The 24,410-nt window shown below is 29.3% G+C and overlaps 6 protein-coding genes across 6 annotated transcripts in view; 3 read left to right on the top strand and 3 right to left on the bottom strand.

Moving 5' to 3' along the window:
- Positions 1 to 2,944, bottom strand: part of LOC126836230 (uncharacterized) — a 100,623-nt gene extending 97,679 nt beyond the window's left edge. Inside the window, exon 1 of the mRNA XM_050569454.1 lies at positions 2,718 to 2,944. The gene's annotated coding sequence lies outside the window, so the exon portion shown is untranslated. The remainder of the gene's footprint in view (positions 1 to 2,717) is intronic.
- Positions 2,945 to 4,913: 1,969 nt separating this feature from the next.
- LOC126835876 (signal recognition particle 54 kDa protein) lies at positions 4,914 to 8,925 on the bottom strand. Its single transcript, XM_050568730.1, has 9 exons — positions 8,746 to 8,925; positions 8,496 to 8,672; positions 8,200 to 8,429; positions 7,115 to 7,265; positions 6,897 to 7,045; positions 6,144 to 6,405; positions 5,874 to 5,982; positions 5,535 to 5,801; positions 4,914 to 5,294 (listed from the first exon to the last, which is right to left on the bottom strand). The coding sequence occupies exons 1-9, from the start codon at positions 8,821 to 8,823 to the stop codon at positions 5,203 to 5,205; spliced, it is 1,515 nt and encodes a 504-aa protein (XP_050424687.1). The 5' UTR covers positions 8,824 to 8,925; the 3' UTR covers positions 4,914 to 5,202.
- Positions 8,926 to 9,256: 331 nt separating this feature from the next.
- Positions 9,257 to 11,650, top strand: LOC126835498 (vesicle transport protein GOT1B). Its single transcript, XM_050568136.1, has 7 exons — positions 9,257 to 9,384; positions 9,461 to 9,557; positions 9,632 to 9,723; positions 9,858 to 10,036; positions 10,946 to 11,027; positions 11,147 to 11,185; positions 11,424 to 11,650. The coding sequence occupies exons 2-7, from the start codon at positions 9,524 to 9,526 to the stop codon at positions 11,433 to 11,435; spliced, it is 438 nt and encodes a 145-aa protein (XP_050424093.1). The 5' UTR covers positions 9,257 to 9,384; positions 9,461 to 9,523; the 3' UTR covers positions 11,436 to 11,650.
- A 4,785-nt stretch (positions 11,651 to 16,435) lies between these two features.
- Positions 16,436 to 19,488, top strand: LOC126835559 (NADH dehydrogenase [ubiquinone] iron-sulfur protein 5). Its single transcript, XM_050568225.1, has 2 exons — positions 16,436 to 16,774; positions 19,223 to 19,488. The coding sequence occupies exons 1-2, from the start codon at positions 16,574 to 16,576 to the stop codon at positions 19,322 to 19,324; spliced, it is 303 nt and encodes a 100-aa protein (XP_050424182.1). The 5' UTR covers positions 16,436 to 16,573; the 3' UTR covers positions 19,325 to 19,488.
- LOC126835557 (la protein homolog) lies at positions 19,377 to 21,997 on the bottom strand. Its single transcript, XM_050568223.1, has 2 exons — positions 21,796 to 21,997; positions 19,377 to 20,662 (listed from the first exon to the last, which is right to left on the bottom strand). The coding sequence occupies exon 2, from the start codon at positions 20,652 to 20,654 to the stop codon at positions 19,479 to 19,481; it is 1,176 nt and encodes a 391-aa protein (XP_050424180.1). The 5' UTR covers positions 20,655 to 20,662; positions 21,796 to 21,997; the 3' UTR covers positions 19,377 to 19,478.
- A 280-nt stretch (positions 21,998 to 22,277) lies between these two features.
- On the top strand, positions 22,278 to 23,951 carry LOC126835558 (ubiquitin-conjugating enzyme E2 T-like). Its single transcript, XM_050568224.1, has 4 exons — positions 22,278 to 22,622; positions 22,708 to 22,777; positions 23,450 to 23,654; positions 23,722 to 23,951. The coding sequence occupies exons 1-4, from the start codon at positions 22,514 to 22,516 to the stop codon at positions 23,806 to 23,808; spliced, it is 471 nt and encodes a 156-aa protein (XP_050424181.1). The 5' UTR covers positions 22,278 to 22,513; the 3' UTR covers positions 23,809 to 23,951.
- The last annotated feature ends 459 nt before the right edge of the window (positions 23,952 to 24,410 follow it).

Here is a 24,410-nt window from a genome sequence, read left to right as displayed (position 1 = left end):
TCGACGGGCTCTGCTCTCGGTTTCGGGCTTGACGTCTACTAAAACATCATCGAAGAAGCCAACTCAAGGTTAGTCGATCGGACGTCACTGAACGTCTACCCGCGGCCAGCCCGATCGTATGGTCGACGACCGATACATACTGAACACACCCTAATCGCTAATGGTACACACCACTGGCACAAAGATAACAATAACATTATAATGTTCCAAATAACTTAAATAATGTTTTATAGTTAGCACCACATACACAGTTATAAACGCATTGTAATATTGTATCATGAACCGCTACATCATCATCGGAATAATGTAATACGTCTAATAAGCCCCGGAATATTATAGATGTAGGTAGAGCCTAGAGGTAGAGAATACCAGTGTTGTGGAGTAGATACAAACGAGGTTCGCAAAATTAATAACAACCAGCGATGATAAATAAAACGGACGACACGCATGTCCGATGTCCGTTGTGAACGATCGTACGGCCAGTTTCTTTACTGCGACATACAATACAAATTATTTTTTATTCATAAAGGATATTGACTTGGAGGGAAATATTATTACATTTAGTCGTACCATTATGGATCTCAAAACCAATGGAAGCTAACAAAACCGGAACGGTTAAATAATTAAACAGGAATGGCGCGCATGCATCTATCTCAAGGCCAACGTGGTTCGCGCCAAATGTTATTTAAAAATTGCTGACGATTGATTGTAGTAAATAATATTTTAATAAAAAAATAAATAAAAATTCCGTAAAATAATATATATCTAAGGTAATTCGGATCTGCCACCAAAATATTTCAAACGGATTTCCCAAAACATTTACTAATTTTGACTGATAGTAGAAAATACATATTGTGTTAAGCAACTCCGGAACCTAATGATGATTTATACAAAGGTGATTTTTTTATCATGGGCCACTCAATACCTCACTGAGTAATTAATAATTTAATTTTTTTTTTCATAGTTTTTTTTAAAATTGATAACCAGTTTTAGATTAATTTGTTTAAAGTTATGAGTTTAAAAGTTAGGACTGGAGGGGAAGTGCGCGCAGATAAAAATAATACTACACTGCACCTTTACCTTTCCTTCTGCCCTAAACTTGAAACTTCAATAACTTCAAAAATGGTTATCCAAAACTGGTTATCGATCAGTCAAAATGTTTAATAGAATAGTCTTAATTTAAAAAGTTAAAAATATATATATATTACCATTTAAGTTTTAAAAGTTGCTATCAAAAACACTAGTTTGGAAGGGGGGTAGAAACATAATAATTTGTGGAAAATTGAGATCACATTATACAAAAACACTATGAAAAAAAAAATCAATTATTAATGAAACTCGGTGAGATATTCAGTGGCCCACGATAAATAAATATAGTTTAAAAAAACTAAAAACACGCTTAAATAGTAAAATAAACTAAAAAGTAGAAAATAATTTTCTACTTTTTAGTTCGATGTGCTTTTTGATAGTTATTAGTTCGATGTTCTTTTTGATAGTTACATACAAACAAAAAAACATACAAGTGAAGCTAATAAAAGCGTGTTAAAAAATCACCCTGTATAGAATAATAAATTCCTTACACACGCTAATTGTTTAATAAATATTATTTTCTAAATCGACTTGTAATAACCTAATTTTAGTTGTTCTATAGGTTGCGTAAGTTTTCAAAAATCAAAATATATTCTAAAACAATGATTTGTTTTAGACCAAAACACGCAAAAAGTTGTATCATCAACCAGAACCATTAATTTTTTTATTACTAATATAATAATCAATGTCAGAACTTTAAACGGCGATATAGAAACGTACACTATGTAGTTGACTATCCAGTTATAAAAAATAACATATAAACTTCAGCTGGTTGTATTAGAGGTGCGTCTACAAATGAAATATGAACACGATTAATAAACGCGAGTAAACGGGCTCTTAGTGGTTACATCATGTGAACACTAAACATGACAAACGACAAGTAATATTAAGGACACTTCATTATTAATAAGAGAAAGTGAATATCATAATAAAATATCGAAACCCTCTAAAGCATTGTACTACCAGGAAAATTCCAATTAGAGTACGATCTTATTTCAATCAGTAAGAATCTGGTCGTTCAGTCAGTTCATTTATTTGTATTTATCGTAATTTAGATTCCATCCATTGGCCGTAAATGGTAGGTAAAAATTGATCAATTGATTTGAATATGTTTTTAGACGTATTAAACAACGTATGTAGGTTAGACGTGGGGAAAAACTCACTGAAAATGATTAAGAAATAAAAATAATAGTTTTGGCAGCTTAATAATACAATAATATTTACAATGTTTTATACAATACATATAAGTTATATTATATAACATATTATTATTAATTATGCCAACGCTGTGTGTGTTATCAATAAATAGGTGTTATGATTTATTATGGAGTATGAACTAACATAATCGACATCAACCGTAGGCGTGAATCACGTGAGTCATGCCGTTCTGTTATCAATTAAAGTGTCCAAAGGAACCGCGAAAAGCTCAAAACGCCGACGGTCGCAAATCACAGGTCGGTCACGCACGTTATATTTTAATATAACACATGGAACTGTGCGAAAAAACGGCATGTAATTTTCCCCAACTACAATCTATTACTTTTCAGGGTCTTTACAGTCACCAGCGTTTTATGTATGATTGGAATTATTGCGAAACTCTACAGTTATGGTAATGATAAGAGACGTACCTTTTTTTATTTATGTCGACCCGACGTATCCGAAAATTCTCAATGGCCGCTATTTTCCCATAGAATGTAAAGCGCCGCGAACTTTACGAATATCGCTGTTACGCGCAAAGTTTACAATGATAAACAATTTTTGTTTAAGCAATTATTCAAAAAAGCCAATTATTACGTTTGCGCACCTAATCATCATCGCGACGAACAACTACCTCGAGTGCTGCGATACGACTCGACCCGGCAGACTGGGGGAACAATAATTACCGGGCCGGCGGCCATGCTGTGAGAATTCCATTCACGGCGTGCACTTGTGCGACGTTGCCGGTGTTCGGCGGGCGACGGCCGCGGCCGCCACCGTTGGCCGGTCGCCGAAGATATTATGTATAATTTTATGTACCGTGCGCGACGTCAAGTAGACATCTAAAAAACGGCTACGGGCTACGACGCTGAGGATGTTGTCAGAAGTGGATTTAAAGATTTTCCGGTCCTAAGTTTTCGTATAATTTTAGAAATCGGTATTTTGAATCGCCATACAAAACGTATTTGTATATCCCATTCGTAGTACCAATGATTATAAATTATAATTATTTATAATCAATGGTAGTACGGATAGTTTTCGTATATTGTATTCATCGATCACTATGATTACCACACACCAAAAATATGTTTTACAATTAGATTTTGATTTTGATTATATTAATCATGCGTCATGGTATATGTGAAAATAATGGGCTCCTCGCTGACACTCAATTCCCTGTAGTGTAATTATACAAGCCAAAAATTAAGGGAGTAGAGACTTGGGAATACTGCGTGTTTTATCGGAGGCATCACTACAACATACTATTTATACGTATTATCTTGCTCAAAACTAACGACAACCATCTTAATGTACTTTGAAACCTAGAGAATATGGGAATTCGTAAAATGGTCTGAAATGCCACCATTAAATTCGTTCTCAGCTGGCTGATCGTTTAAGTTTAAAAGGCTTCAAAGTTTATGAAGAAATAAACTGGTTTGCACTAATATTGGAAAACGGTCAAGAAAATAGTAGGGCTGAAATGGATCATTCTCGACAGAATTGGCAATAAAAGAGTCATATTAGACCCAAAAATTAGATGGGAATCAAATAAAGACGACCGAGATATTTTAGGCAACGAGGAGAAAAAAGCTATATACGAACCAACAATACCATATTTTATGTATTTGTAATGTAAATAGCTGTAAGTTATAACTAATTATCCTTGTAACCCAAATGCAATTAAACCCGTGACCCAATAGCCTCAGATACTGCGGCCTGCGAGTATTAATAACAATAAAACATTTTAAAAAAGGACCATATTTTCGTCAATAATACGGGGTAGAAAATTGGGAGGTATATGTATGGTCTATGGCTTGGAGCACGAGGCACAGCCTCTTCCTTTTTGAAAAATTTGTTTAAAGGCCCAGTTACACAACGACAGTACTATCTAGCTATTCTTTAGTTTTAAAGACATTAATGATAGATTAATCAAAGACACTAACTTAAAGATCATTATAATTTATAACGATACTACTTCCCGTGTGTAAGTATCGATGTGATGTGATGTATTCAAAATCGCTGCCTCAATTTCTTAAATCAACATTTTAATTAAACATAAATCACATTGCATATCCCGGAAGTATTTATAGAAGTCTCAAGTCGTTCAATTGAAAAAATTTTGTTGTTATAATTTAAACACACTATAACCATAAAACATATTTAATATACTTTATGCTTTAACTAAGAGAAATTATATTAGATAAACGATTTATGATGTATAGATAGCCATAAAACTCATTAATCAAAAAAACAAATCAAAATCTCATTTTTACCTTTTGATTAATACCTAACCAGCAACCTAAATATTATATGTTTCATAATGGAAAAAAATTAAAAACTTGAAATTATTAATTTTTACAAAAATTAGTGAAGTCACAACTTTTGTACTTTATAATATTTGTTATTCGTAATAATTAGTTTATAATTTTAATAAAAAATTTACAGTGTATTTATAACAAAAAAAGGTTTATGTATTGTAATTTATACCTAAGGAAACAGTTATTTTACAGACTTTTATTGATGAGATAGTTCTTTCTTTTTTTAACCTATTTAGTACCAATTCAAATTTATCTAATAAGGTTCACATAAAAAATATTTAAATTTAATATTAATATATCTACAATGACTTTAGATTTAAACGATTTTATTTAACAAACAAAAACAAATACTATTTTTTTTTTACAAATTAAACAGCATAAAATGTAATCAAGTATGTTTAAAAAAAAACATTTTGTCATTTATTTTTTGTATTCATTTAAAAAGAGAACCTGTTTTTATCATACTTATATATTATACGGTAATGGAAATTGTCTTATACAAACTATCTTACCTTAAACATTGTTTTTACATATATCAAATAGCATACAAAAGATACAAATTGGGAGAACATATGCAAAATATAATTTGTTTATACATTTATTTACCCATTCCCCCCATTAAATTACCCAGACCGCCTCCTGCTCCTTGTTGTAACTGACGCATAACATTCTGTAATCCTGGCATACCACCTAATAATAAAAATAATCATTAATTATATAGTACTAAAGAATTTATATTCTACCCAACAAATGTTTATCTTTAAATGATTAACAGAGCTTATTATTTTATATAAAAGCCACAGACCAGTATTAAACAAGTATTATTTTTAATTCATTTTCTTCACTTCGTACAAGACATTAGTTATTTCTTTTAGTATTGTTTTTAAAACTTGCAAATTAATAAGTTGTATTGTAGGGTTATCGATTTACCAATTTGTTGTAAAACTCTAGGATCCATCATTTTAGTGATTTGTTGATTGAGCTTGGCCATCTGAGATGGATTGACATTCTTCGACATATCTCCACTTTTAAATAACCCCTTAATACCACCCATTTTCTTGACAACTCCAGCAAACTTAGTGTACTGAGATATTAGTTCACGAACTTCACGTTCAGTTACACCAGCTCCCTGTGACACCCTTATTATTCGACCAGGTTGTTTTGTGAACAATTTTGCTCCGTCTCTATGGTCCAATTCTGAAATTATAAAATAGTCTTAACAACTGTGAATCAAACAATTTACTACAAAATATCAAAAATAATGTTAACCTCCATCATTCATACTGTCCATAATTGTCATGAGTTTTTTTAATCGTGCCATTGACTCCATTTCACTACCTTTCGAAAGAAAGTCTTGACTAAAACCTGGGATCATACCCTAAAAATATGAAAATAGTAGCTTATTATAAGTCGTCATCCAAAAAATGGCGTAAGCATTTAATGATTATTAAACGCTAACATTATAGATTTAATACTATAAACTATAATATATCATACATATTTAACATATAATACATATTTACTGTATTTAAAATTTACCATTATTTGAGAAAATGGTCCCATTTTCATAATATTTTGAAATTGTTCATACATATCCCGAATAGTGAATTGACCATGTTTAATTTTTTCAATCAACTCTTCATTGTCTTCTAACTTAAGCTCATTTACTTTATCTATAAGTCCTTCGATATCACCCATACCGAGTAATTTAGACACAAATGGTTTTGTCTTAAAAGGTTCAAAGTCATCAATATGCTCGCCAGTACCAATGAAAATAATTGGACTTTTAGTAGCTGCAACACTATATCATAAAACCAATTAATATTAGAGCGCTTGATATTGGAGTACCCAGATAAAAGAATTCCAAGTACAAGATCTGGTTAAGGTGTGGTTATTTTTATTATTTTGCTTTAAATAGGGTAGGTTAGGAAAGAAATAATTCCTGAATCGTAACAGTTACTTGAACTAGAGTATATAATATTACAGGATTAACCAGTAAAAATCAAAACCAAAATACATGAAATGTATATTTTTAAATACTCATATTATTTCACTATCAGTTTTATGAAGCATTCATATTATTAATTTAGTAAATTTGTTGTCAAAAAAGTTTAGGCGAAGCGAACATAATAAAATAATATTGAGTGTCATAGATTCTATTAGTCCAATTAATGGTAAAAAAAAAAATAGATTTATTAATAAAATTATAATCATTTATTAATAAATGTATGGTAGTTATATAATATTTGTTTTATTTAATATAATTTTCAATTAATTTATAAAAAATATTACGCGCTGAGGGCTCCTCCTCCTTTAGCATGTCCATCAAGTTTGGTAATCACTACAGAACCAATATTGACTTTTTCTTTAAAAGCTCGTGCTTGACCCTCACAAGCTTGCCCTATTGTAGCATCCATCACAAATACAATATTGTCTGGTTTCTGGAAATTACTTAAATATTATTATTGATATTTTATAGGTTGTGAACTATGTTAAATAAATTTTCTCACAATAGTGTTAGAGACTTGTAACATTTCCTCAAACAATGACGCTTCCTGTTTATGACGTCCACTAGTATCAACAACTATAATTTCAAAACCTTCTTTTTTAAACATGTCTACTCCATCTTGAGCTATAACAACAGGATCTACTTCGGTGTAACTGAAAACATAATTCAATTATTGATTTATTTTATTTTTATAATTATTATTATTAATAATAGTTTTATTTAATAATAATTTAACTGTTCAATTAATAAAAAAATGTATTATTATTATTTCAATTAGTTAAATATTTATAACAATAAGTTAAGCTATTGCCAATAAGCTACATGTGTTTAAATTATCATTCAATATATAAGAAAATTTGGGAAAAAATGTCTGTCAAAAAAACAATAATTGTTGAAGTGAAATTTTTTTTAATTGGTTTATTATATTGTGATTTCTTGATGATTAAAATATTGGTAAAGCAAAAAGTAAATATTATACTAATTTTAATGTTATAGACAAAACAAGCCACCATTAGCATAGCAAACGAGTATATAACTAGCAGTGGCCTACGCCTACTTACTGCGTTCCAAAAGAGAACATACCGATTTTGCTCATCACAACTGACGGCTGGCGGCCGCTGAGAAGCAAATTTCTCACACTCTTACCATAATGTGGTGCCGATAGTACTCGACAGTCTTATCCGAGCCACGAACTTAACCTAAGCACGTCGCGGTAGGAGGTACTAGGCGGGAGATATGCATTGCCGAACGTAAACCGGTCACCGACCAGTATGTTCTCTTTTGGAACGCAGTATAGCACTCTACTGTTTTTAAGTAAGCAAGCAACAACTCAAAGAGTAAAAACTATAAATATATTTTGATACTACCAAAATATACGAACAAAATTAAGAAAAATTTTAAGTTGACTTAGTTATTACATTTTGAAAAAATAAATGATGACTTCAAAAGTAATATATTTGTCCAACATATTCTAAATTTTTATCGTTTTTAACAAGGGTGAATTGATTGATGGGTGACAAATGCATGTCTTATTAAACTAATTTTTTTTAAATTGTAAAATAAAATAAGAGTATACTTAATTTGTACCTCCCATAAAATGGTATTTGGGCTTTTGTTGCATTTTGTTTTAACTGATCATACGCTCCAGCACGAAAAGTATCAGCACATACAAGGCAAGTTTTCCAGTTTTTTTTTAGATAATAATAGGCTAATTTGGTACAAGTGGTTGTTTTACCGGAGCCTTGAAGACCTACAAACATTATGATGTTTGGTCGCCCTTTAACAGGTTGATATGATTTCACTCCTGGATCTACTAACTATAAACATAATCATATTGGACAATTTTTATTTTGAAAATTTAGCTATTATAACCATTATCATACTTTCACTAATTCTTTAAAGACTGCACTTTGTATCATGCGCCTCTTATTCAGGCCTCCAGCCATTTCATCAAAATCAATAACGTTACGAACATTTTCTCTCAGCTTTTTTACTAACATAACATTCACATTAGCTTCGAGAAGTGCTGCGCAGATGTCTTTCAGCATAGAGTTCAAAACCTAGTTTGTTTTGAGTTTAATAATTATTATTATTAATGATATTTTAGTAATTGGTAACTTGTTTTGCTCATACCTCTTCATTGATGATACTAGCATTGTTCAAGCCCCGCAAGGCTGACGTGATCTTTCGGCCTAAATCGGCCAACACCATTTTGACGCTGTTTAAAAAGCAAGTGTATTAAGTTAATTGGCCATATAAAATTAATAATTATTCTAAAATTTCATAATAATTTTCTATTATTTTGTTTTATCACAATAATGATAGCACTTCATTCTACGTATACTGATGTGTACTGTCACTTTTCAGTGTAGCCACGTTCTGTTGATCATGTATAAAACAATAATTACTCAACTCAGTTACATTTATTCATTCATTGTAAAAATTGTTAAATATAAAATTTATGTTGAAAATGTACACCGCGACGATAGAATAATTGATATTTTAATTAGTATTCAACAATACGGGTATTGTTGTAAATAATAGTTAGATTAAAATTTATTTTATTTTACCAACCAAATAAATGAGCTTCGTGTTTTAAATACGTGTTATCAAAACTGTTAAGATACTAAATTGCAGTATAATATAGACTATATCTGTAGTGAACAGTGTATCAGTTATTAGTTAATTGTAGTCTCTGCTTTGTAATAACTTAAGTTATGTTATTTAGTAATAATAATTAATTTTAATAGAAATGTAAAAATGTTAATGAAAGTAATTAGAATTATTATTAAAGTCACCAATCTATATTTATAATTTTTTGTGTTTTTTTTATTATTTAATTAATTAGGTATAGTCACTTGGAAATGATTTTGAAATAAGATTTTTGTAACAATAATATTTCACATTTAAAATGTCCTCTATGTTCGAAATAACTGATTTACAAAGTAAAATTGATTTTTATTTTTATACTATAGAAGATGTATTCATAAAAATCGAGTAAGATAATGATTTTTTTTAGAAATTGGAGTTGGATTGGCCGGATTTGGAATATCATTCCTGTTTTTAGGCATGTTATTGTTATTTGACAAAGGACTTTTAGCGATTGGCAACGTAAGTTCCATTGTCTAAACTCATAACTATAAAATATATAAATGCATACTTTACTTTAATGTTTTGGAAACACATTTACATTTTTTTAAATTTATAATTAATTTAAATATTATAATATTAGAATTTTTGTTCAGATACTATTTATAGTTGGGTTAAGCTGTGTTATTGGAGTAACACGAACATTAAAATTTTTCTTTCAACGCCATAAAATTAAAGCCTCGTTATCATTTCTCGGTGGCATTTTTGTTGTCTTGTTTGGATGGCCTATAGTTGGAATGTTACTAGAAATATATGGATTCATACTTCTTTTCAGGTAAACTGTAATATAAAAAATATATACTGAATGCATCAAGTATTATACTATAAATTAAATGCATTGAAAGCAGACAGTTTTGAAGGGGTTTTGGTGTAAATGCATTTTACCAGACACCTTTTTTTTTGCCAATTTATAGTGTTTTTTATGCTGATTTCGAATCTGAAATCAGAAATCCACAGACTATTTTAGTTCAAAAGCTACAGATACGCTAGGCGCGGTGGACTGCACCTGTCGGTTGCAGCAGCAGAGCGACAATTATCGTTGTTCAACTGTAACTTTTGAACTAGAAGAGTCTGCGGATTTCTGATTTTAGATCCAAATCAGCGTAAAAAACACTATAAATCAGCAAAAAATAGGGTAACCGGTAAAGTGCATTTGTTCCGGGGTTTTATAACGGCAATATTTAAGAAAATAGTAGTTTTAATACATTTTAATCATGTCAATTTATTTTTAGGTTAATTTATATAAGCTTCAGGGTATAATTTTGTACTTATTCAATTTTTTCTCTGAGTTAAACCTATTTTGTTCCTACAAGAAACAAATTTAGACCTAGCCTGACAACTTACGTCTACTTTGAATGATCAAATGTAAATACTGTTAAAATATATGAAATACATCATCCTTTTTTCCAGGTTATTGTGTGAAGTCGATTTTTTAAATAACTGTTTTATTTACTTAAAATATATAAGAAAGTAAATACTAAAAATTTGAGAAATTAAAATCGGATTTAAACAAAATTTTAATTAAAAAATCAATTTGTTATACTCAAATATTTTTACAGTATTGAAATCTGACCATCCAAAGTAGGCATAATTTTTAAAATGTCTAAAAAACAGACAGCTTCCAATACCCTAAGGTATAAAATTATTAAACTAACTATTATAAAATATTCTATGAATATTTTAGCGGTTTCTTTCCAGTAGCAGTCAATTTTTTACGAAGAGTGCCAGTGTTGGGTACAATGCTCAACTTTCCTGGAATTAGTGGAGTAAGTTATATGTGTTGTTTACATGTGTTATATTCTTAATATTATTATTGTCGAATAAATAAGTTAATATTACATTATTATTTCAAATTAGACTAATCTCAAACTTATTAACATTTCAGATTTTAAATAAAATCGGAGGAGATACTAATCGATCTATGGTATGACTAAAAGTTAAACGAGTTTGATAAACCATAAATTAAAAATATATGTACAATTTCTTGAAAAATTCCTTCTTGTAAATACAATGCTATATTTATGTTTTTGTTGAGTATTATGTATTGTAAAATTTAACTTGAGACCTAATTAGTAACTGTACAAATAAATAAAATATATCTGTATTTAACCACTCGTACGAATTATTAATTAAATTAATTTTTTTGTCAATTTTATTTTTAGGATTTTCAATGATGTGACTTGTTTATTACAACTTATTCCTACTAATTGAACATTCCTTGGTTTTTCTGTTAATACAGAAATGTCCATTTAATATAACATTGTAATCATTTAAAACATACCATAATGTCATTAAAACATATGTTTTATACTTTATAGTTGTTTTAATAATTATTATTAATTACTAAGTTATCTAAATTATCAATAATAGTGATTCAACATTTTGTATTATATATATGGAAATAATTATTTTTTATAACTTAAATTATATACATGGCTTATGATAATAATTTTTTTATAATATCAATATATGTTTGAGGTAAATATTTTAGCCTTAGAGTTGTTAAATCGATGTTTTAAATGTTGTATTAATAAATTACTTTAAATTATGGTTAATCGTTTATATATAATAGATACATGAGTTTTACTGACAGAATAGTGAAGTCTTAAAATTCGGTATTCAAAAGATTATGAGAATTGAAATTGATTAAACTCACGATGAAATGCATGAATTTAGTAGTTAATATTATACCGTGGTTACCGCATGATTACAAACCAGCTGTTTTGGGTTAGCAGCCAAAAATAAACATATTCGTCGTACATAAAGTACAAAATTCGCGTATGAAGCCACCCTTAGGGGTGGAATTTTCCAAAAGTACTATGCCAAAAAAATTCTCTTGAGTGTGTTGTAACTGACAATAAAAAAATCTCTGTTACCTACATTAGTTATGTGTAAAATTCTCAATAAAAACAAATTATTTTATATAAGTGCATAGTAATACCACTGTCTACAAACTGAGTAAAAATTATTGTGAGGTTGTTAAACAATGATAGAATTTTTTTTTCTTTATGTTTTTTTGTTCCGCGTAACCAACTTTTTGTTCTATAGTTTTTAATTCTGAATCGTAATTGTTAGATTACTAAATCAGTTGATTCCAGAAACAAATTTTCAGGTTTTAATATCATATTTATTAATTTATATTCCAAGCACAATATATAAATAAGTATTTGTTAAAACTTAAATCACTTCTAAAACGATAATGGAACCATAACTAAAAGAAAATCAGTACAGTAGGGTCGTGGCATAAGTAAGGAGGTCCAATGTTCCAGACAAAAATACAAATATCGATAAAAGCATTTGATAAATGTATAATAAAAGAAACAAATGCAAAATGAATTGCGATCATTTAATGTATTTGTGGTAAAAAATATCGTCCATACAAATTCCAACAAATTTGTAATTCATATTAATCGTCATGAATTTTATTTTTTGTAATAAGAGTATACATATAAATTATATATAAATTCATATAAATATTTCATTATTTTTTAGTATTTCGTTGTTTCTCTTTACTAATATACCTACTAAATGTTATTCAAAAATAATATAATTTTTAGTTTAATTAAAAAAAAAATAGAGAAGTCTAAACGGTCTATGGGGAGTGCTATAAAATCCTAGGCACCCACTACTCGCTTCAGGTAACGCTCCCCGTTGTATAATAAAGTCCCTTGTTCTGGCGGCGAAATGTCCTAGACCCTTTTAATTATAATTGTGATAAATACTTGAGGATTTTTAATATTACGTTTAATGTTCTGGTAACTATTCTGGTCATATTGATTGAAATTCATATATCCATATTTCCAAAAATTCTACAGTATGAATTAAGCTGTGAACATTAAAACACCCATATTCTGCTCTATACTTATAGAATTTCAAATTTAGCTATAAAATTAATATAGAACTCTGTATAATTTAAAAAGGCAGAATTTTTTTTTGCTTAATATAGGCCATTAAGACCTTTTGCCACAACATCCACCTCCCTCCACCGTTCTCTATCTCTTGACATCTCTTCCGGATTCTCTACCTACTCCTATCAACCTTAGGTCTTGATGTACACGGTCACGCTATCGTTGTCTCGATCGGTCCAGGGGCCTCGTTTAGTTTGGTTTCCATGAGGTTATTTTATATAATAGTTTTTCTTCAACGCGCCAAACATGTCCTGCCCATCCGATTCTTTTGCTCTTCATTACTGCTACTATGTCCGGTTGGTTGTATAGTTAATTTAAGTCATCATTAGTTCTACGTTCATATTCATTGGTTTCCTCATTCTTTTTAGGACCGAATATTTGTCTTAGTACTTTCCTTTCAAATATTACTAACTTTTTTTCATCATATTTTGTTGATGGCCATGCCTCACATGCGTACAATGCAATAGGCCTAACAAGTACTTTATACATTGTTGTTTTTTACTTTTTTGAGAGGACTCAAGATTTTAAGAGGGGTTTTAGCGTTCCAAAATATCTATTAGCTGCAGTTACTACTCTTCTTTGTACTTCATTGTGTCCACCATTGGTTGCGTCCAGTCCTACTCCAAGGTACTTAAAAGTTTCTACTCTTTCAAATCTCATTTGTCCTACTACTAATTCCGTTTGGTTGTGGGTTCTGCGTGATAATATCATGTACTCTGTTTTACTTTCATTGGTTATTAATTATATCCTTACTTTTTTCGATCAGGTCTGATGTTGTCGTTTTTAAATTTGCTTCTGATTCAGCTGCAATCATAATATCATCAACATATGCCACTATAGTTACTGCTGTATTTTTCTGGATTTTAACCCCTGTGTTTGATTCTAGGACAGCTCTTATTACATATTCTAGTGCTTTATTAAATAGCATAGGGGATAGTGCATCACCCTGTCTTAAGCCAGTTTCTACATGGAATTCTTCCGACATTTGATAGTTGTATCTAATCCTACATTTTTCATTTGTAGTGCAGGTTTGTATTAATTTTACCATTTTCTCCGGGATTCCAAATTTTAGCATCACAGCCCACAAGGATTCTCTGGTGATTGAGTCATAAGCTGGTTTGTGGTCTATGAATAAGAGAAATAAGTCTTGATTGAATTCGTAGCTTTTCTTCATTAATTGTTTTGCTATGTGAATTTGGTCCAATGTGGATTTTCCTTTTGTGAATCCTGCTTGGTACTCTCCTATTATTTCTTTTGTATAGGAAATAATTCTGTTTAATAATACATTTGATAGTACCTTATATGCTGTGCAGAGCAGAGATATTCCCCTATAATTTCTGCAATCCAACGCTTTTTGTATATTGGGCATAGGATAGAAGTACTCCATTGTACCGGCAATGTTTCTTCTTTCCAAATCGTTCGAACTATGTTTCCCATCTGTTGTACTAAAGCTTGACCCCCTTTTTTTAGAAGTTCTGAGACTATATCATCCTCTCCTGGGGATTTTCCATTCTTGAGCATTTGTTTGGCTCTCGCCTCTCTCTAATTCTTCGTCTGTTGGTTCGATAAAATTTTGGTTTATTATACCATCTGGTTGAAGTATTATTATATTCTTAATCTTCTTGTTTAATAAATCTGCAAAGGTGTTTTTAAATTTGTCGACTGGTTTGTAATTAATGTTCTATCATCGTGTTTTACTATAGTTGTCCTCTGTTGAATCCTACTTTAATATCGTTTGCTCCTCCGAAAACATTTTTTGGGTTACTCCTATAATTTCTTTCAATTTGTTCAATTTTGTGTCTTTCCTATTGTCTTTTTTGCTTCTCGTTGCATATTAGCTAATTGGATTTTATTTTAATCGTTTGGATCTCTCAACATTATGAGACGAGCCCTTCTCGTTCTTCTAGAGCCTTCTTGCAGTCATCGTCAAACCATATATTCTTTTTCTTTCCCTTTTTTTCGTAACCCAATATTTTCTTCGCTGTGCTTTTTAATGTTTGTTCTAAATTTGCCCATAGAATGTCAACATTATCTTCCGTTGTCTCTTTTTGTTGTTGTATGTTTTGTGCAACATTTTCCCTGAAGTTCTTAACTTTTTCTGGGTTTTCTAGTTCTTTTATATTAAACGGTTTTTTAAACATTTCTTCTTCCCTCTTTCTAACGCTAATCTTATTTTGATTTTGGCCTTCACTAAAACATGGTCCAAACTACCACTTACTCCCCTATGACTTCTTACATCCGTTATGTATCTTCTTCTTTTAGAATCAATCAGTACATAGTCAATTTGGTTTTTAACCCTTCCGTTTGGGGATACCCAGGTTTCCTTATGTATATTTTTACGAGGAAAACAAGTGCTACTGATTATCATGTTTGATGCTAAGGCTAAGTTTGTTAATCTTTCCTCATTGTCGTTAGATGTTTCGTGTAAGCTATAAAAAGGTAGAATTTTGTTGTATTAAATCTTAAACTTCATATTTTTATAGAAGTTCACTTACTACAATTTGATGTATTTAAAAGGTATGTTTTTTAAGCACTTAACATACATTTAAAAAGATAATTTTATAGAGTTGTTTGTTGACCATTAGACTAGGTATAGTCTTGTTAAACTATCAACAATTTGTTTTAAACTCTTTATGAAGACGAGATAGATAAAAGTCCTAATAATTAAAAAAATAAGAAGGGAAAAAATGTAAATAGGTAATAATAGTATTAATTATTTTTTTGCTAAGTACTTAAAATGAATAAAATTTGAGTAAAAATCTTAATATCCACCAAACAAATCTTAAAATATTCCATTAAAACCTGGTAATGTATAACGTATGTTCTAATAAGCAAAATAATATTTTTTTTAAAACTAATTTTTTGATCAATACATTTATATTTAAATTAATATTTGAATTTTGAAATGATTTAGTAAATTATTTTATACATCCAAACCAAATATTTTAATATTTTTAGATGTTTTCAAACATTTTCAATTAAATACATATTATGGACTTAATAATGAATATAATATTAATGGACTATCTTTATAGGTCTATGGGAGGCCGACAGCTTCCACAGTCCACTATCTCAACTCCCAAGTTCCACGTCCACCCCAACGCTCGCTAAAGCTTCTGTATTCATTGTTATCTGAAGGGAGCATTTAGTAGGGCATTTAGAAGGGAGCAGCTTTAGGTTAACTCTGTTACCGCGGTTATAATGTTTGTTCTTTTGACCTCCAAAAGAAAATTACCGTGATAAAGTTAAATTGATAACAAATAATTATACAACTGAACAATAAATCTGTTAACTATACTTATACGGTGTACCTATTTGCTATTAACTACTACTTGATAGTGCGAACAATTCTGAAAATTTGTTATATTTGTTCAACTAAACGCGGAAATAAAAATTACCAAAAAATGTCTTTTTTAAGTCCCTTTATACGTAATCCAGTAACTGACTTTACTGGTCCATTACTAAGCGCTCAATTTGGTCTACGTTGTGCTGATTTTGAAATGAAAATGGTAAATTGCTTTGAAGCTTATGGTCATCCATTGGCTATTGAAAAATGTGAGGTGTATTATGAAGATTTTAAAGAGTGTTGTACTAGAGAAAAACAAGTAAGAAAATTATTTTTAACTAGGTATAACCGGCTTACAAACTTTTATCTCCTACATTTATAAAAATTAGTACGAGTCACGTTGATTTCTTTGTAGAAATGCCATCTACAAAAGAATTAACGTTTCCATTTTGGGCCAGAACAATATAAAGACATTTTTATCATAAGGCCCCTGGATACCGACCAATTTTAAGAAGTTTTGTATAGGCAATATTTAAGAAAAACTTAGTTTAAATAAATTTCGACCATGTCAATTAATTTACCAGTTAATTTGTATAAGCTTCATGGTATTATTTTTAATTTAAATAATTTTGTCTATGAGTAAAAGCCATTTTAGTTAATATAACAGTACATTTTTTGTTCATCGCACAGACTGAACCAGATATCCGATAAGTAATCTGAAAACAGATTTGAATTCGTTATGAAGTTTACTTGATATCGGTCAGCGTAGTTTTTTGATATCTTATTCCTACTACGCATAAAACACGTTTGAACATTTTATAACATTTCCAATTTTAAAATTAGAAATTGAAAAAAATACTCTGACCGATTGCAAGTAAACTTCATGACGAATTCATATCTGTTTTTAGATTGCTTAACAGATCACTGATTTGGTCTGTGCTATGGACAAAAAATTATGTGTTTTGGCTGAAAAAACTGTCAGTATCCAGGGGCCTTAACAAATTTATGTTGTGCAACCTCACACAAATAAAAATTAAGCAAAAGATATATGTCGTCTTTAAATCTGGAGTTGTTTGAATAATTGAATGTATTCATAATAAAGAATAATATAACAACTTTAGGTTTTTTTATGTATAGTCATGAGGCTTAGCTGGTAGCTATTATAGGGACAGCTGTCCCCAAGCACATACTTTATTAACCCTCTGTTAGTCGTACTTAAATAAAATGTGACCAGCGTACATTTTTTACCCGAGTATCGTTATATACCTATACTATAGTAAACAAGAAAACGTAATAATTAACAATTATTATGATAACATATTATCAATATAATTACAATTTTTAAAAATTGATATGCTAAAGTATACTGACCTAGCTATATTAGTTTGTGAATAAAGTGAAGTTAGGAATATAGTAGATACTAAATGAAAGGCTGCGGGGAAAAAAGATCAATGTCAATTTTTTAACATTCTGAAAAAATCATGTTTTTAATTTCCAAAGGTAATACATTTTGCCTGTATACCTAAACATCAGGCGGTCATTACTCTCAACTAATCTATTTTTTCCCTGGTTTGAGCGTATAAAAGATACAATACATCAATACAAATAATTTGATACCAAATCTCATTTTCAAAAAAAATTGACATTGATCTTTTTTCCCCGCAGCCCTTCAAATATATGTGTATTTAAAATTTATAAGGAAAACAAACTTTTTAAATATCTGTATAATTTTGGTAACATTTCTAATATGTTATTAACTACCTATCACAAAAGAGATATATTAATTATATTAATATTTCGAATTTCACAATTTATGTCAAGTACCTACCTTTCTTAAGGACATTTCCCAAAAAATCCATCAGAAAATGTAACCATGATTCCTGGTAAAAACTTTAGAAAATTACTTTTATAAGCCTTCGTTTAATTTTATAATACCATTGAGTATATATTGTAAACAATATTGTTACAATATATACTCAATAATAAAACATTATAAGAACAAATGATAAGGAAAATAGTTTTTCAGCCGAGTCTGCAACCACGAAAGAGCATTTTCATGTCTCATTGAAGTACCGAATAAATTTAGATTAGGTGTGGAATTATAATTTTAAAAAAAAAATTATATGGAGCTTCCAGTTACAGCATAAGGCCAAGGAGATTAAAAAATTATGTACAATCAAGTTTCTGGCTAAAATTGTAGTGTTTATTATCTGGCCAAAAGTAACTTAACATAGAGAATTAAAGTATTTTGAATTTATTATTTAGTTCTAATTTGAACGTTGAACGTACAACATATTTCTTATCTCCCATCCCCTATCTCCTACCCCTGTAACGCTTTTGTAAAGAACGCTTTTTTCGGTTATGTGCCAGAGCTAAGACATGAAAATGTCAAAATAGTTTACATATCCCATGTAAAATTGATCGTCAGATCACAAAAGTATCTTTCCAAAATGTATTTGCTTCACATACATTTGAGCCATAACATTTAGTATAGTGGCAGCCCTGTAATACATGTTTTGTTTATATCTTATAAAAACAGGGGAAAGTATTTAAATACAAACCAATTGTATCAAGCTATTCATTTTTCAACACTGTTGAAACACATTTTTTTATTTAATTATGGTTATAAACTAGATGCAACATAAAACTTAACTGTGTATTGTGTAAATCTAATATTTTTAATCTATAGAATTGATATAGTCAAAGCTCATGGTAAAAGTTGTCGTAGAAGCAAATGTATTCGACTAACCAATATTTTTTTGTTTAGATGACCAGAGTACAAACTATTCAAAAAGAACGAGCATTGCAAGCTAAACGTCAAGGAAAGGAAGAAGACTTTGAAAACCCACCAGTTATGCACACATACTAAATTTTTCATAATTGTGTAGCCTGAAAAGTTATTATTTTAAATAAAATGTGTGTAGAATGTTTAAAACTGTTGTAATTTTAATAATAGTCATTCAATTTTGTACAAATAGTTATCCTTAATGTTACATTGGATTATAAAACAACATAAAAAAAAATTAATTTCCATTTGTTTTAAGTTTTTTACTACTTCTGTTATCATCCTCATTTTTCCGTTTATTATTAAATCTTTTACCGCCTTTATTCTTATTCTTCTCTTTCTTAAATCTGTCTTTCATTTGGAGAACTTCTTTCATTTCTTTTGTCATTTCATTTAGTACTGTTTGTTCCACATTTTCTTCAGGCAATGAAAATGTAATATTTAGGTCATTAGTTTTATCAGCAATATCTTTCAATAATTGTTCAGCAGTTGTTACAGGCTTCAGTCTAATCCAGGCACTTAGTTTGTCTTCATTAATTTTTACAAAAGCAACTTGCCATTCATATTTTAAACAAATATCTTTAATTTTGTCTACAGTAACAGCATCTGTTAAATTATTAGCTTTGAGTAAATAACCCTTTTTAAAATATTTCTCCGTCTCTGCCTTTTGTTTTTGGTCCCTTTTAGCTAGTTTTTCTTCATATTCTAATTTCTTTTCTTCAAGAAATTCTTTTTCCCACTTGCGCTCCAAATTGACATCACCGTACTGAACAGATTCGAGTTTGAGAAACTTTTCTGCTTGTTCTTTAGTTTCAAACGTAAAATAAAGTGATCCTTTAAACTCTTTTGTTTTAAGTCTTCGAGGTATAACTTTAGTTATGTTAAAATCATTTAAAGAAGCAGCATAGTTCAATAGTTCATCCATGGTAGCTGTCTTCGGAAAACCTTTACAATAAATTGAACGCTCCATCATTTCATTTAAGAATTCTTGATCTGCAACTGGAACTACTTGGTCAGGTTTACGTCTTATTTTATCATTACCTTCATTGATTTCTACTATGCAATTAGTAGCATTTTTAACTGCTGCAGCTATAACAGCAGGTTCTTTAGAGATTGAGGCTAACCTTTTAAAAGTTAATAAAACACTGATCTTTACCCATCCATCACCAGTCTTAATTTCATTTTGTAAGAACTTGTCATACGGCAAATTTGTATCACTAAAATAATATTCAAGCTGTTTTATAATCTTAGGAGCTACTTTAGCAAGTAGTTCTGGTTTTACATTATCAACAGCAAGAACAGATTTTTTGTTTTCAACATCAGTGACAGCCTTTTCACTTTCAACAACGGAAACATCTTTTTCACTTTCAATAACTGGGATGTCTTTATTTTTAACATCAGTAGCAGATTCCATTTTGATAACTAAAACAATTAATACCATAAGTTTAATAAAATAGTAATTATTATTATAATATGATGTTTAACATGGTGTTTCAAGACATCTATATAAATCTATAAAACATGTGTTTTAATTTTCATTAAGTTTTGAAATAATATTAAAGTGTAAGTATTTAAGTTGACTATCAACTGACTGAGATAAATTGATCAGCAGTCAAATTTGTATGACCAATTGAGTTTAAAATCTGTTCTCTCCATCTAGACTAGCACTCAAATGTTTGCACTTTAAACTTTAAAAAGGGATATTAAGCAAAGAAGGACTAATAGCCGAGTGGGTATGGTAGTAGCATGTTAGTCCTCATTGTCACTGGTTTGACAATCAGTTATACCGTATTATTTGCTAATTTAAAATTCTGACACGAGTAGGATAATATGGAAATTTTAAGAACTGAAGCAAGACATTTTGCTGTCTCTGATCAACCTGGAAGATCCCGGGACACATTCTCAAAAAGCCTCACTTTTTTAATATATATGTATATTGTTTGGATTTACACTAGAATTGACGTGAATCATAATTGAATAATTTAATCCAATTTATTTTTAATTGAAAAACATAACTAGGTATAAAAAGTATAATGATAATTTTCTAAGTTAAAGTGCTGTAACTTCAAAATTAAATGTTTCCACATTTTTTTTTCGCACCATCGATTTCAGCATTGGAAAACTAATTGATTGAAAATGAAGTAGGATTTTAGGCATGGGGTGGTAAAAGTCAATTTAAGCCAACTAGAATGAATTAGTTGTAATAATTCATGTAGCCCTGTGACCTCCCCTGCTATATGATCCATCCCTACTGTACTGGCTTTTTTTAAATATCTCCTCAAAAATGAAAAGCTAACCAGTAATTCTTATCAATATAAGATCTATTGATTTATCGCTGTTTTTTTCTCTGTTAAATAATTTACCAGGCTTTTATATCTAATAATAAAACTAAATTATCAATTTTACACGATAATAAATATAAAATATTATACATCTTTACAAAACAAAACGGATTAATTAGAAGGTATAGAAATTAACCATGATTTAAAAGATAAAACTAATTGTATTAATTTAAAAAACGCTTGAAACACATTAAGATATTTAAATATACTTACTCAATGAAATACTAATCGTGTTTAAATAAACAAAAACAAGAAATATTTCTTCACTAATTGTAAAATCTAATAAAATTAAAATATTACATTCTACAAAACAGCACAAACCTTATAATACAAATATTTTATACCTAAATGTAAATATTAAGAATAGGTAACTTGAATTAAAAGATTACACGTTCAGCAATATTCAGAGGAGCGTATCAAACATAACTTGAAAACTTACACGAGGTTATGACAATTGTTGCTGTTTACCACTGAAAAATTGAGGTTAGAATTGAAGTATATAGTTCTCAAAAACACGGCTAGATAGCACTACAGATATAAATAATAAACTAGATTGCTAAAATAAACACAAACACGAGTGAATATAACATGGATCCTCAGTGAAAAATAATAAGTTCCACGATTTATCCACGAGGAGCGCTAGCAGCTACCTTTTCATATTTTTAGATAAGAACTCTTGTAATTATAGCCGCCGATCGAACATTGCGATTAGCAAGGTATTGAGTATAGAGATGTACAAACTATAGACTACAGGTCGTTGAGGCTTGAACAACCATTTATTCATAGCCGTTTTTTAAATATTATATTAGTATTTCTACTATTACTTTTCTTGACTTTAACACATTCATATTGTACAGTTTTGTATGCTAGTCAAACTAACTTTAACTCGTTAAAGTATACTTAACATTTTTTTTTTTTTTTTAATTGTAATATGTTTAATACACCACGTTTAAAGAAAGAATTAAATCAATTAATAAGCAAGCCTCCAACTGGAATACAAGTAAATATTAAAGAAGGTTCTTCATCAATTTTAGAAGCTAGTAAGTATTTAACTTCTATTATAAACAAAAATTGTATACATTTGGTTACAGTAAGTAATTATTGGTTTTCATTTATTGTATTTAGAACTCAATGGTCCAGTGGACTCGCCGTATGAAAATGGGGTGTTTAAATTACAGCTGGAATTGCCACAGAGGTTGATATAATAATGATTATATGATAAAATTTACATACAGTGGTGAAACCTTGGTACAAAGCAATCGCATGGGAGTGATAGGAAATTCTGTATTAAACAGTATTCAGTCTTATTCAGTAAAATATTAATATTTATGTATAACATTTATGTATGCTAAATGGCTTGGCGATCCATACAAAAATTCTGTCTTATATAATTTTTCGTTTTATTTAGGATCGGGTTTAGACAGGGTTCACTGTATTAACAGAGACATCAGTATTCAATAAACACTTATTAGCATGACTGAAAGTTAAGCACACTTAGTTAAAAAAATTTTAGAAATGTAAACATTTTCCTGAATTATTTTTTAATTTGTATTGTGTGTAAAATAGTTTTTAAAATAAAACAAGAATTTAAATATATTTTCCCTACCCAATGGATATCATTCAACCAGAGCCAGGTACTTGTTACAACCAAAACAAACTTTTCTCTCCTAAATTTTGTTTAAACACAAAATGTATTCTTTACAATTTCTTTCATGTGCAATTAATATTGAGTAATTATTAGTTTGGAAAGTGTATTACATTATTTGAAATAACAATTAAGGACTTGTTTCTGTTTAACATTAATTTTTATGTTAATAGATTTTACCAAGTTTTGAATGAGTAAAAATAATTTCTTTGTTATTTTTAGATATCCATTTGAGCCACCTAGAGTTACTTTTGTAACACCTATTTATCATCCAAATATAGATACTACTGGAAGAATTTGTTTGGATATATTGAAGATGCCTCCCACTGGTGCTTGGAAGCCACTTATAACATTAGAAGGTGTAATAGTTGCTATTTGCAATTTGATGTGCTGCCCCAATCCTAACGATCCACTTATGCCTGATATTGTAAAAAACAATACAAACAATTTTACTTATATCTACGTTTCACTTTATAGTTTACCTTTTATTTTAGGCAAAAGAGTTCAGGACAGATAAGGAGACTTTTGAATTGAAAGCCAAAAAACAAACCACACAATATGCTATTGAAAAAAGTGACTAAGCAAGTATAATTTAAAGTATCCATACCATATTAAATCCATGTTAATTTAGAATGAAAATCTGTTTTTAATGTTTTTATACTTATATTAATTTGTTAAATACTTATACTTGTACTTATAATTTTTTTACAAATACATTTTTATATGCTTTATTTTATAACAAAGTATTTATTATTAATGAAATAATTTAACTTTAGTATGTGTTACATTTTATAATATATTAAATGTGAGAATTTCTAAATCAAAAATGCCTATTATTCTGGTTCTGATATCAAACTAAAAAATGTTGATTTATTTAGATCTAATTCAATTGAAAAACCATATAATTTTTTATAATATAAAATATCTATTATCTATATGATGATAAGCTTTAACATTACAATTTTTTCATAATATTATATGGAATGGGGATTGAATCAAATTAAATAAATGACAGTTAGCAAAATTGATGAAGTAAGGTTCCATAAAAACCCTGGAGAGATAGAGAGACTACCAAAAGTAATCTAAGAGATAAAGTTCAAGCTGGAATACCCATAGGCCATACGGCATATATTAGAGACCATTGAAGAGTTGAGCTACTAACAAAGATAAAGAAAAATAACAA

The sequence above is a fragment of the Adelges cooleyi genome, unplaced genomic scaffold, assembly GCF_023614345.1.
Source record: "Adelges cooleyi isolate 19-005CV unplaced genomic scaffold, UGA_ACOO_1.1 ACOO_flye_CR_arks_rails_tigmint_CR_PRNA_23, whole genome shotgun sequence".
NCBI classification, from domain to species: Eukaryota; Metazoa; Arthropoda; class Insecta; order Hemiptera; family Adelgidae; genus Adelges; species Adelges cooleyi.
This window is presented reverse-complemented; position numbering and strand designations above follow the sequence as displayed.